The sequence below is a fragment of the Hypanus sabinus genome, chromosome 6 (genome assembly GCF_030144855.1).
Source record: "Hypanus sabinus isolate sHypSab1 chromosome 6, sHypSab1.hap1, whole genome shotgun sequence".
Lineage (NCBI taxonomy): Eukaryota > Metazoa > Chordata > Chondrichthyes > Myliobatiformes > Dasyatidae > Hypanus > Hypanus sabinus.
In genome coordinates this window covers 23,905,183-23,918,611 of record NC_082711.1, presented here as the reverse complement: position 1 = coordinate 23,918,611, position 13,429 = coordinate 23,905,183, and the positions used below count along the sequence as shown (strand labels likewise).

General features: G+C 41.7%; 1 protein-coding gene across 1 annotated transcript in view; it reads left to right on the top strand.

The window, feature by feature from the left end:
• The window catches only part of paxip1 (PAX interacting (with transcription-activation domain) protein 1), a 133,442-nt gene that overhangs the window by 110,094 nt on the left and 9,919 nt on the right, over positions 1-13,429 (top strand). Inside the window, exons 14-16 of the mRNA XM_059971856.1 lie at positions 2,240-2,307; positions 4,871-4,973; positions 11,079-11,247. Of these exons, the coding sequence (XP_059827839.1) occupies positions 2,240-2,307; positions 4,871-4,973; positions 11,079-11,247 (340 nt within the window). The remainder of the gene's footprint in view (positions 1-2,239; positions 2,308-4,870; positions 4,974-11,078; positions 11,248-13,429) is intronic.

Sequence of the window (13,429 nt, the reverse complement as noted above, 5' to 3'; positions counted from 1 at the left end):
ACTATGTCTGTCCTTCAGACTGCCTCAGTGAGCAGCTAGTATAATCAACCCAGACATTCTCTTTTACCCCCTCCTCCCCTCCATTGGGCAGTTGATAGAAATGACTTAAAGCACTTAGCACCAGGCTCAAGGACAGCTTTTACCCACTGTTATCAGACTCTGAATGAACCTCTTGTATGATAAAATGGACTCTTGGCCACAGAATCTATCTCATTAGTATTTTGTATCATTTTCTCTGTAGCTGTTATAAATCATTTTGCATTCTGGTACTGCTTTACCTTGTTCTATCTCAATGCATTGTGCAATAATTTGAGCCGTATGCATGGTATTCATGACAAACTTTGCACTGTATCTTGGTGCACGTGACAAAATTAAACAATTCCATTTCCAGTTCTTGCCTGTTCCCATAATCCGTATTTTCTCCACTATCCAGAAATCCTTGTTTTGAATGTAATCAATGACTCATTATCAAATGTCTTCCAGAGAATTCTGCAAACTTGCAATGTTATGTCAGACCTTAATGACCAATCCTTATTTTGAGACTGTAACTCCCCATCTAAACTCAGCTAAGTGAAACATCCTCCCTAAATCAACTCTGCCTAGACAGCTAAGAATTTGCCCCTCATTTTCCTGAAGTGTGAAGAGTAGGCATAGGTTGGGAGACCACTTCACCGAGCATCTACACTCTGTCACTGATGCAGATTGGGAGGCCTCTTTGCTGAGCTTCTATGCTTCGTCCACCAGAACAAGCAGGATCACCCAGTGACCACCTATTTTACTTCCATTTACCATTCCCATTCTGTATGTCCATCCATGGCCTCCACTGCTGGGATAAGGCCACACTTGGCTTGGAGGAACAGCACCTTGTTATCCATTTGGGTAGCCTCCAGCCTAAGGACATGAGCATCGATTTCTCAAACTTCCAGTAATGCCTCCACCCCCCCTTCGCCATTTCCCAATTTCCCATCCCCTTGTCCCTCGCTCATGTTAGCTCCTTGCCCACCCATCACCTCCCTCTGGTGCTCCTCCCCCCCCCCCCTTTCTTCCATGGCCTTTTGTCTCTTTCACCAGTCAACTTCCTAGTTCTTTGTTTCACCTATCGCCTGGCGTTTCTCCCTCCCCTCCCCCCACCTTTCAAATCTACTCCTCAGCTTTTTTTTCTTCCGTCCTGCCTAAGGGTTTGGGCCTGAAATATCGACTGTACTTTTTTTTTCCCACAGATGCTACCTGGCCTGCTGAGTTCCTCCAGCATTTTGTGTGTGTTGCTCGGATTTCCAGCATCTGCAGACTTCCTCGTGTTTGTAACTTGTAGTTACTGACAGCCAACCTGAAAAGGCTTTGCTTCCTTGTATTCCATGCCTTAATGTAAAGAAGCACTTCTTGGGTCTTTTCAGCACCTCAGTATCCTGTTTAAAGTTTAACTTTGTATGGCTATACACTCCAAGGCTCTATCTCCATTTATTGTGTGTGCCCTTGCTTTGTTGCAGATCCTGGTCCATTACCTACCATTTTTGGATTGAATTCCATTTGCTAATTTTCTTAACTAACCATTAACCTGCTGCATTCTAAAGCTTTCTTCTGGACGTAAGCAGAAATTTTTATACTTTGTTCGTTATCTGCCTTGTAGTATGACCATGATTCTTCTTGGCAGATTTTCTACAGAAATGGTCTGCCATTGCCGCCTTCTAGACAGTGTCTTTACAAGACGGGTGACCCCAGCCATTATCGTTACTCCAGCCTCTCAGAGAGAATTGGAAAATAATAGTCCATCTATGTTTCCCAGTTATTCTGCTTTTTACAGCTTGAGATGTACTCCATAATGCCTGAGGATTTGAGCCACTTTTGAAGAATCTAAACCCCTGAATGTTTTTGCCTTGTTATGACCATCCCCTTTCTTGTTTCATGCCTTCCTTTTAAAATGCATCACCATTACCCCTGTGTTATGAAGATGAAAGTAATTTATTTTGAAAAATTGGCCCACGTCCTGCACCTCCACATACAGGTGATCTTTCTTCTCCTTTAATAAGCCTTACTTTTTGCGATCCTCTTCTTGTGTCTTTGGATCAGCTTGTAAAAGGGTGAGAGGTTGTGAGGAAGCTTTGCCAAGTCAAAGGTAGAAGGTGACCTGTGAGGAGGATGTGCACTGGGAAAGATCTTTTGGCCAAATGACCTTGTGCTGTAACTATTTCGTAAAAATACAAAGCGTTTTGGTAGTTCATTCTGTTGCTTTACCTTACAGAGTGCACGTATCCAATCTAAACAGAAGCAGAATGAATGTAACATTCCACCCCCTGTGAAAAGAGCAAGGTAAGAAAATTAAAGACTTTATTTTTCTGTGAACTTTTAGATTGCTTCATTTTCCTGTTGGATAAGGGTAATTTGTAAAAACCACCAGAAGTTAAAAGCCCAGGCGTTCAAGTCTAAATAATGAGCAGCTGAGACTCGTACTCTGCTGAAGTGGTTGAGCTGTTGGGTGCCCATTGCTTGGGCTGCCATGTAGTAATTTTTTGCTCTTGGTTTGACAGCTCCTTGAAATGCACTGAGATTGTGAAAATGCTGTATATTAATATAATACAGATTTCCTAATGGTTTGGCATAGTGATATGGCAGAGAAGTGGGCTCTTCAACATTACACGATGACCTTCTTGCTTATCTTGAGCAAGCCTATTTGCCCTCAAAAAATCTGTTTATGCCTTGCATGCTGAAGAGACAGCCTGCATGTCTCTTAAGGTATCTGATTCCATTGTCACCTTTAGTACCAAGTTCCAGATACCAGTCACTCCCTGTGTATTTTGAAAAACTTCCCCTTCAAACTCTTTCTTCTCACCTTAAACCTGAGTCCACTTGTTTCTGATACCACTGTCTTGAGAAAAAGATTCTGACTATGAACTTGATCTATCCCTATACCTCTTCCAGATCACCCCTCAGCCACTTTTGCTCCAGGGAAATGCAATTACAGCCTATCTAAAGTGCTCCAGTCTTGGCAATACCCTTGTGATTTTCTGCCGCTGAGTTAAGCAGTCAACACCATTATTGCATTCAGTGATATCACGTCAGAGAAAAGTACACAGGAGTTCTTGTTCAAATTTCATTTCAGTGTATATGAAGTTTGGCAGTTTTGATTTTAGAATCAGAATCAGGTTTATTATCACCAGCATGTGATGCGAAATTTGTTAACTTAGCAGCAGCAGATTAATGCAATATAAAATCTAGCAGAGAGAAAATAATAATAATAATAATAAATAAAACAAAACATAATAAACAAATAAATCATTACATATATTGAATAGTTTTAAAAATACATGCAAAAACAGAAATACTGTTTATTTAGAAAAAAGTGAGGTAGTCACTTTAGGAATGTCCATTTAGAAATCGGATGGCAGAGGGGAAGAAGCTGTTCCCGAATCACTGAGTGTCTGTCTTTCGGCTGATGCTAACAGTGAGAAAAGGGCGTGCCCTGGTGTTGTGATGGAAATGACACAGGTTCTTTGGGTCTCAAAGGCAAGGGCTCTGGACACGCAGTTTTAATAATAAGTTTATTTATAAAGGGAGAAGTGCTTGGGAACAACACAAGCAGCTACAATATTCGCACAAACACGCTTAGAATAGACGAGCGTGGGAAAAGTCAGGTTGGCAGTACAATACATGGAAAATGGTGTGGGGACAGTGTACAGGTACACATACAAGCAAAGGAAAAGTAACTATGATACCTGCCATCCCTTGACTAAGGGCAGGCACGGCTCTCTGTTACAGGGACAACAATTAATGCCCCCACAGCTCACCACGCGTCTCCAGCGCTGTATTGCACTCTTCAGTCTGGAGTGAAGCAAGGTGGTCCCTCAAGGATGGCAAAAAGAGTGAGCCAAGCACATTTAGCACCCTTTATAGCTCAGGGGGCTGGAGGGTCCAGCCCAGGTGATTCACCGGGGGGGGGGGGGCAACGGTTTGGTGCTAGACGGGGTAATCCAATTAAGGTGGCCAATGGCTAAGTGTGCATTGATTAGTTGGGAGGGGTGAAATGTTGACTGGCATGTGGTGTGCTTTCTGACCAGGGCAGTGCTGTCTCGTGACTGGAGGTCCTTAATAATGGATAATAGGCATCCTAAATCACGTGAGACCATGGATTTGTGCCTTAGAAGGTTTGTATGTGCCTTGGAAGGGCTGTATGGGAGACTGATAGTTGCCCAAGCTGCAAGCCTTCCCCTCGTCACACCACCGATGTTGTCCAAGGGAAGGGCACTAGGACCCAAGCAGCTTGGCACCGGTGTCATCACAGAGCAATGTTGTTAAGTGCCTTGCTCAAGGACACAAACGCTGCCTCAGCTGAGGCTCGAACCAGTAACCTTCAGGTTACTAGTCTGATGCCTTATCCACTAGGCCACGTGCCAACATCTAATAATGGATGCTGCCTTTATTATGCCTATAGCAAAGCATAATCTCAGTATCTTCAAAAATGCAGGCAGAGAGAAAAGTCTTTGGAGCTCTAAGCTGCTCGTTAGAATTATTCTGAGAAAAGCTATAATTCCTAATGCCTCTGAAGACCAGAAAGGTACCTGATCTGAGAAGTTGTTCAGACTGAAGACACGGGAGAATAAATTGATAGTTATTTATACATTTAATTGTCTATTATTCACAGTAAAAATGTCTGACCATTTGAACAGAGCTATATTAATCTGAGCTGTAAATCAACTCAGTCCTGCCAGCCATCACCCAATAATTTCTGCATGCAATAATACTGTAATGACTTTATATGCTTTCAGTCATGTGCAGAAATAAGAAGTCCTAATAGGTCAGAGAGAAGGATAGATTTGAATATTTTCTTATTGATGCAATAACATTTTTTGATGCAATACATCATCTTTTTAACCAGGATTGAGGATTTGCCTCCCCCGTCAAAGAAACTTCCTCCAGAATCCACACCAGTGGTGCTGTTTACAGGATTCGAACCTGCGCAGGTTCAGCTGTACATCAAGGTAACCTTCCCTTTGCCTTCTGTCTTTCTCACTGAATAACATGGCAGCTTTGATGTGAAATCTATGGCAAGCAGCTGAAAGATAAAATTTATGTTGGCTAACTTTTGTCAGAGTGAATGTTGCTGGCATAACCAGCATCCTGTAATGCTGCTAAGAAGCAAGTGATGAGATGGTCATGCTGCTTTAGGTGTGCTATCATGTTTCCACCAGGCCAGAGAAGGACGGAAGATTTTCTTCCATGAAGGGCATGCTAGTGAACAGAGGAAAGAGAAGTCAGATAAATTAGTGCCTGAACAGATGGTGGAGGAGGGAGGATTTTCAATGCATAGATTACTTGAGCTGTTCCTTTGGAAGTCAGGATCTGTACAAGCCAGACAGCTTGCACCTGTATCGAAACAGGGCCACTTTCACTGTGGGATGTAGAGGGGGTTTGCAAAAGCTAACTTGGCAGTGAAATGCAATACAGAAGTATACCAAGCGGTCTGTATCACCACCCTCCTTTATAACTGTGAAGCTTGGGTAACCTACAGCCATTACATCAAGTCCTTGGAGCACTTCCACATAAGCTGCCTTCAGTGCGTCCTGGGAATTACTTGGCGTGAGCGGGTGCCTCACACTGAAATTCTTGTAAAGACTAACTGCAGAAGTATTGAGGCCATGATCACCCAGCGTCAGCTGCAGTGGCCGGGGCACGTGATAAGGATGCCCCCATGTCGGCTACCCCACAGAGTGTTAAACGGCCAGCTACATCATGGTCGACGCTTAGCTGGAGGGCCGAAGAAACGCTATAAGGATTAGATGAAGAATGCTTTAAGGAAGTGCAAGATCAGACCTGAGGACCTGGAGGATGTTGCTGCTGACCGTAACACTTGCCGACAGCTGTGTAGGGACGGGGTTCGTATTCTGGAGATGGAAAGAACAACCAGGAGTCAGCAGAAGAGAGCCAGGAGAAATGCAGCCATGGTTGCCATCATTACCACCACCAATACCACATATACATGTCCCACCTGCAATAGAGCTTGTGGGTCCAGGATAGGACGGTATAGTCATCAAAGATCTCACCATTAAAGGAGTGGACATCGTCATTGGATTTCGATGGACAACCGAAGAAGAAGAATGGTAAGAGCAGAGGGACCTCATGAATATGTCCAAGGGTGCTTGATAAAGATAACTAAAAAGGTGAATCTGTATGGCCAGATTCTGTGCCAACTCCAATACAAGTTTAAGGATGAATAAAAATGAGAAAATCTGCAGATGCTGGAAACTCAAGCAACACACACAAAATGCTGGAGGAGCTCAGCAAAAAAAGTACAGACGGCAGAATTTCGACCTGAAACATTGACTGTACTTTTTTCCATAGATGCTGTCTGACCTGCTGAGTTCCTACAGCATTTTGTGTGTATTGCTTTAAAAATGATACCACTGGTAGTGGGTTGCATCTCAAATAACATTGAGCTGGAGTACAGGAAGGAGCTTAGTAACCTGTCATGACAACAACTTTTGATACAAAGTGAACAAGACAAAAGAGCTGGTCATTCTCTTCAGAAAGAGGGGGGAGGGGTCAGTGCACATGCTCCTCTCTGCATAACAGTGTTGAGACTGAGAGTTTCACGTTCCTTAGTGTGAATATCACTAATGGTTTATCCTAGTCCAACCACATTGTCAGTCAAGGAAACTTGCCAGCACTTGTACTTCCTCTCGGGACTAAATAATTTCAGAATGTCCCTGTCAACTCTTGCCAGTTCTTATTGATGCTCTATAGAAAAGATTGTGTTTGGATGCATAGCAGCTTGGTATGGTAACTACTCTGCAAGAGACTATAAGAAACTGCAGGTAGTTCATAACTGTGAAGGATAATTAGGAAAGAGAATGGAAATTTTCCACTTTGCAGAAGCGTGTATAATTGGGTATTGCTTTAAGACAAGGTGGTGGGAATTTGAGGAAGTTTTTCTTGGACATTTGGTTGAAATCTGAAAAGCACATTTTAAGTACAGTACTGTGCAAATGTCTTAAGCACATATATATCACTCGGGTGTGTAAGACTTTTGCACAGTATCTGTCAGCATGGAGTGAAGAGCAAGTTTGTAAATCTGTCGGGAGTAAAGGGGTTGGGAATGGTGAGGGTGGAGCACTGCGGGAGGGTCATGGAACAGGTGGCAGAGAAGGAGTGCCAAGGGTTGGAATGGGTGCAGGCACACCCAGCCTTGAGGCACCAGACAAGACCATTTGATTCCAAATAATTGGTTTATTGATCATTACAGAATGTCTCTCTGGTGCTTCCAGCTCTCTCCCCACTTTCCTAACCATGATTCCACTCCCTGCCTCCTTCCCACTCAGTCCACAGTAAAGACCTTTATCAGAATCCAGGTTTATCACTCATATATGTCATGAAATTCTTTTTTTTGTGGCTGCAGTACACTGCAATACATAAAATTACTACAGGACTGTGCAAAAGTCTTGGGCACTCTAGCTATATATATGTGCCTAAGATTTTTGTACAGAACCGTATTTATGTGACCACTTGTAAAGCATTTCTACAGAAAGCTACTAAACCTAGGCATAATTGAACCATTTTTGACAGTACATTTCAAAGTTATGCATCTGATGGAAGTCTTTCAAAAACTAATATGCTAATGGGAGCCATGCGACTACACCACCTGAGCCAGGCAATTTTTTCTTTTGTCTTCTTTGTCATCAAATTATTAAGGTACAATAAGGAACCTGCTCTGTCTTATTGACTTTGTGGCAGTTCCCAGTGTAGGAAAGTCAGCAATCCCTTTCACCCACTCCTCCTCTGTGGCTCTGCAAATGATTCTCTTAAGTACCCATCTGTTTCCTCTTTGAAAGCCTTAATTCTATTTCCACTACCGCTACACTAAATGAGTTTGAGATAGTAATTAACAATTAAACATAAATTTATTATGAAACTATGTAAACGTTACCATACTATCTTAAGATTCACTTTCTTGCAGGCATTTATGGAGGGGAAGAAAGAAATGCAACAGAATTTACAGATAACTGTACATAAATGGGCAAAAGGAGGCAAACTATGCAAATAGTAAAATAATGCAGTGTGAGTTGTAATGAATCCTTGAAAGTAAGTCTGTAGGTCATAGAGTCAGTTTAGAGTAGTGGTGATTGATGTTATTGCATGACCATTTCAGGAGCTTGATGGTTGAAGGGTTAATAACCGTTCCTTGAACCTGGTAGTGAATGACCTAAGGCTTCTGTACCTATTGCCTGATTGTACTAGTGAGAAAGAGGGCCAGGCCTAGATGGTGATGTTACAGTCGGCCCTCCTTATCCGCGGAGGAGATTGGTTCTGGGACTCCCCGTGGATACCAAAATTCGCGGATGCTCAGGTCCCTTATTCAACCTGTGTCAATCCGGTCCAGCGGAACCCCAGACCTTATTTAACCTGTCTCAGAGCAGTGGACATTAGGACCCAGTGCCAGAGCTCTGAATGCGCAGTGTTTCTGTTCATGAAAATAATCATGATCACGATTGAAAATAAAGTGGAAATAATAAAGTGATCGGAAAGAGGTGAAATGCCATCAGTCATTGGAAAAGCGTTAGGCTAGGTCGGTCAACGATCAGAACCATTTTAAAGGATAAAGTGAGAAAGGCTCTGCCCTGATGAAAGCTACAATTATTACTAAGCAACGCAGCAGTTTAATTATTGGGTTTTAGGGTTTTGAGTTTTTGATCCTCCACATCAACCGGTGGAGAACGCACTAGGAAGCGATCTGTCTCGAGTCCCAAGAACTTCCGTTCCCAAGCCCGGTGCTGAAACATACATTCTTATGTGTTTTGTAAGCATAGAAAGGTAAAATATATACTATATACTAGGACAAACGTTTGACTAACTGACGCTAAATAATACCGGATCTACCTGTTCCAACTTACTTAGTAAGAGAACTTCCGATTTTTTTCCGATTCCGATGCACCATAACCCACGCACATCTTCCCGTATACTTTAAATCATCTCTAGATTACTTATATTACCTAATACAATGCAAATGCTATGTAAGATGTGTTATACTGCATCGTTTAGGGAATAATGAAAAGGAAAAAAGTCTGTACATGCTCAAACAACAAATGCTGGAAGAGCACTTCTGGGTTTTTGCAATTCGCGGTTGGTTGAATTTGTGAATGTGGAATCCGCAGATAAGGAGGGCCGACTGGATTTGATGTTTGATGCTGCTTTCTTGTACAGTGCTTCGTTTAAATCTATCCAAGGAGAGGCCTTTGCCTTGAATTGATTAGGCTGAGGCTACCATTTTCTGTAGCCTTTTCTGTTTCTGGATGTTGGTGTTTCCAAGCCAGGCCTTGTTGCAACTATTCAGGACACTATTCACTGTGTATCTATAGAAACTTGACAAAGATTTTGATAATATGTTGAATTTCTGCAGCTTCTAAAGGTAGAGGCGCTGTTGCACCTTCTTTATGATGCTAGTCCCAGGACAGATCTTCTGATAATAAACATTAAAGAATTGAAAGCTACTGACCTTGACTACCTCTGAGTCCTTAATTACTCTGCAGAAGGATATTTTCCCTTGCATCCCTTTTTACTTTTTGCTTAGAATCTTAATTCACTTCCTCTTTGAACCCTCCGCTATTGGGTACAGCTTCTCTCTAATTACCCTCTAATCTAGTTATGTGGTTACAGATCTGTCACAAATTTCACCTTGGCCATTTTGCTGTTGGGAGAACAAGCCTGTTTAATCAGTGTAACATTTTGTGTAGTCGGAATAATCAGAACTGTTTTAGAGAATCACACACAAAATGCTGTGGTTGCTCAGCAAGATGGGCAGTGTCTATGGAGGGGAGTAAAAAGTCACTCTTTTGGTTTGAGATCTTTTACCAGGATTGACAAGGAAGAAAGTATAATGAATGAAGAGCCTCGACCTTCTAAACCAGCCTGCCATACAGAACCATGTCAAAACCTTTACCAAAGTCCATGTAAACCACATGAACTGCTGGGCCTTCATCAGTTTTCTCAATTATCCCTTTAAAAGATTCAAACTTATGAGACATCATCTCCCCTGCCATACAACTTCTAATCCGTCCCTGCTTTCTAAGTTAATATAAGTCCTGTCCCTTGAACTATTTTCCAACAATTTCACTACTGTTAATGTGAGGTTCATTGCCTTGTTATTTCCAGGATTACCCCTACTACCCTTTTTGAATAATGAGGCAACATTAACATCCCCCAATTTTCTAGTAATTATTTAGAGATACAGTGCAAAGTAGGCCCTTCTGGCCCTTTGAGCTATGCCAGCAGCAACCCTTGATTTAACCCTAGCATAATCACATAACAATTTACAGTGATCCATTAGTTTACTAATTGGTATGTCTTTGGACTCTGGGAGGAAACCCACTCATTCCACAGGGAGAAGGTACACACTCCTTATAGGACGGAGCCAAAATTGAATTCTGAACTCCAAAGCCCCAAGCTATCATAGTGTTGTGTTGACCACTGCATGACCATGTACCTCACTCGTGGCTAACAAGGATCCCTGTCAGATCCCCAGCAATGCTATTCCTCATGTGCTCCATCCATTCTAGAACTTCGTCCTACCTGGTACAGATGTGCCCCAGACAGACTTGAGAGGTTATCTCATCTCTTATCTTTATTCCTCACCTTTCTGGGTTCTAAAGAAGAAATGGAGGTTCAAGAGCTGAACAAAACATTAAGAGATTAATGTAAGGATTACTAATCCTTATAACGTAAGGGTTGATTTTTAAAAATTCTATCTGTAGTGGAAGCAGTGTTTAGATTAACTAAATTACATTATAGTGTAGAATTAGTCAATTGATAATTAACCATGCTGTTCAATGGGAAGATCATATCAGAATCAGGTTTAATATTACAGACATATGTCGTGAAATGGCAATTTTACACAGAAGCGTTGGTTTTCTATATTTTGAAGATCAAAATGAGAATGGAAAGTGTGGGGAAATGGAAATTGAGCTATATATCTTTTATTTTAATTGAATCATGAGAAGTTGGATATTGGAGTGAATTTTTTTCGGAAGTTGAGGTGGGTAAGTTATTTGGCATTTGTGCAATTCTAATGCTCTTTGCCCCCCTCCCCTTCTCAGAAACTCTATGTTCTTGGTGGTGAGGTTGCAGAATCTGCTCAGAAGTGCACTCATCTGGTGGCCAGTAAGGTGACTCGTACGGTGAAATTCCTGACTGCCATCTCTACTGTCAACCACATAGTTACACCTGAGTGGCTGGAGGAGAGTTTTAAAAGTCAGAAATTCATAGGTAAGTCAATCGTCATGAAGTTGGTAAGATTTCAGAACCTTCCAATTGGGTTTCTCCACTGTCACTCCAGAGGTGAAGAAACCACAATGTTTGTACAAACAAACCAAAGTCAAGTCAGTAGAATGTTTATTGTGAGGAAAATAAAGTGGTGCAGATATAAATAGGTAGTTGATGATCACTACAAAATTAATGGAGTTGTTTCCATGCTGCATCACCCTCTGCAGGGGTTCCCAATTTTTTTTAAGCTGCAGACCAAAATGATTAAGCAAGGAATCTGTAGACCTCCAGTTGCTCTATGCAATATGTTTATTTGGAGAAGATCATGCACCAGTGCTTAACATTAGATGTTTCTTTGGTGTTGGCAGGTATGACATGTATAAAACTTATGGGTTACACCAGTATTGTTGTGGCAGGTTTGCTAGAGTTGTTGGGGAAGGTTTAAACTAATGGTGGCAGAGGGATGGGAACTGGAGTGATAAGGCTGAAAATGGGGCAATTGGTTTACTAGTAGATGCAGTGTGTAGCAAAACTGTGAGGAAGGACTGGCTGATGGGAGGGCAAAATTAACATCTGGAATGAATCAGTGAAGTGTAACATAGGGGAAAATGAAAAAGGATGATGAATACGGGACTGAATGTGTATGTTTGAAGGTTTGCATTATACGGAATAAGGTAGATGATCGTGTAGCAGAGTTAGAGATTGGCAGGTATGACGTTGGGAGCATCACTAAGTAGTAGCTGAAAGAAGATTATAATTGAGAGCTTAACGTCCAAGGATACACATTGTATTGAGAGGACAGGTAGGTAAAGGTGGTGGCGTGACTGTTTTGGTAAAAAAAAATGAAATCAAATCCTTAAAAAGAGGTGACATTGGACCTTAAGATGTAGAATCATTGTGGTTAGAGTTAAGGAACTGCAAGGGTGAAAAGACCCTGATGGGAGTTGTATATGTATAGGCCTCCAAGCAATAGCCAGGATTTGAGATGCAAATTACAATGTGAGATAGAAAGTGCATGTAAAAGTGGCAATGTTACAATAATCATGGGGGCTTTCAGTATGCAGGTAGATTGAGATAGTACAGTTGGCACTGGATCCCAAGAGAGGAAATTTGTAGGATGATAATAAGAAGCCTTTTTTAGAGCAACTTATGGTTTGACCCCTCTAGGGGAAAACAATTCTGGATTGGCTGTTGTGTAATGAATCAGATTTGAAAACGAAGCTTAAGGTAAAGGAATCTTCAGGAGACAATGATCACCCTGCAATTTGAGAGGGAGAAGCTAAAGTTAGATGTATCAGTATTACAATAGAGTAAAGGGAATTACAGAGGCATGAGAAAGTAGCCACCAAAGTCAATTGAAAGCAGACACTATCCAGAATGATGGCAGAACAGCAATGGCTGGGGTTCCTGGGAGCTATAAAGAAGGCACAGGATAGATACAGTCCAAAGTTGAAATATTCTAAAGGGAGGGTGATGCAACCATGGCTCACAAGGGAATTCAAAAACAGCATAAGAGCAAAAGAGAGGGCATATAATATAGCAAAAAATAGTGGGAAATTGGAGGAATAAGAAGCTTTTAAAAGCGAACAGAAAACAATGAAAAAACTAAGGAGAGAAAAGATGAAATATGAAGTTAAGTTAGCCAATAGATAGGAGAGTGAATATTGGACTGCTGGAAAATGATTCTGGAGATGTAGCAATGGGGGACAAAGAAATGGCAGACAAACTGAATAAGTATTTTGCATCATTCTTCACTGTGGAAGAAACTAGCAATATGCTAATTGTTCAAAAATGTTTAGAGCGGAAGTGAGTGTGGCTGTTATTACTAAGGAGAAGATGCTTGGAAAGCTGAAATATCTGAGGATAGATAAGTCACCTAGACTAGTTTGACGACACAACAGGGTTTTGAAAGAGGTAGCTAAAGAGATTGTAGAGGCATTAGTAATGATCTTTTTAGAACTGTGGATTACAGGAGGAATGGAGACAGGATAGCCTCTATTGACATCAATGGGAGAGCAGTTGAGGGGTGAATATTTTCAAGTTTCTCGGGTGTATGCATCACTGGGGATTTCACCTGGACTGTACATACCGGCAGCACCTCTTTCACCTCAGATGCTGAAGAAGTTCGGCGTGAGTCTCCAAATCCTCAGGACTTTCTACAGGGGCACCATCGAGAACATTCTGT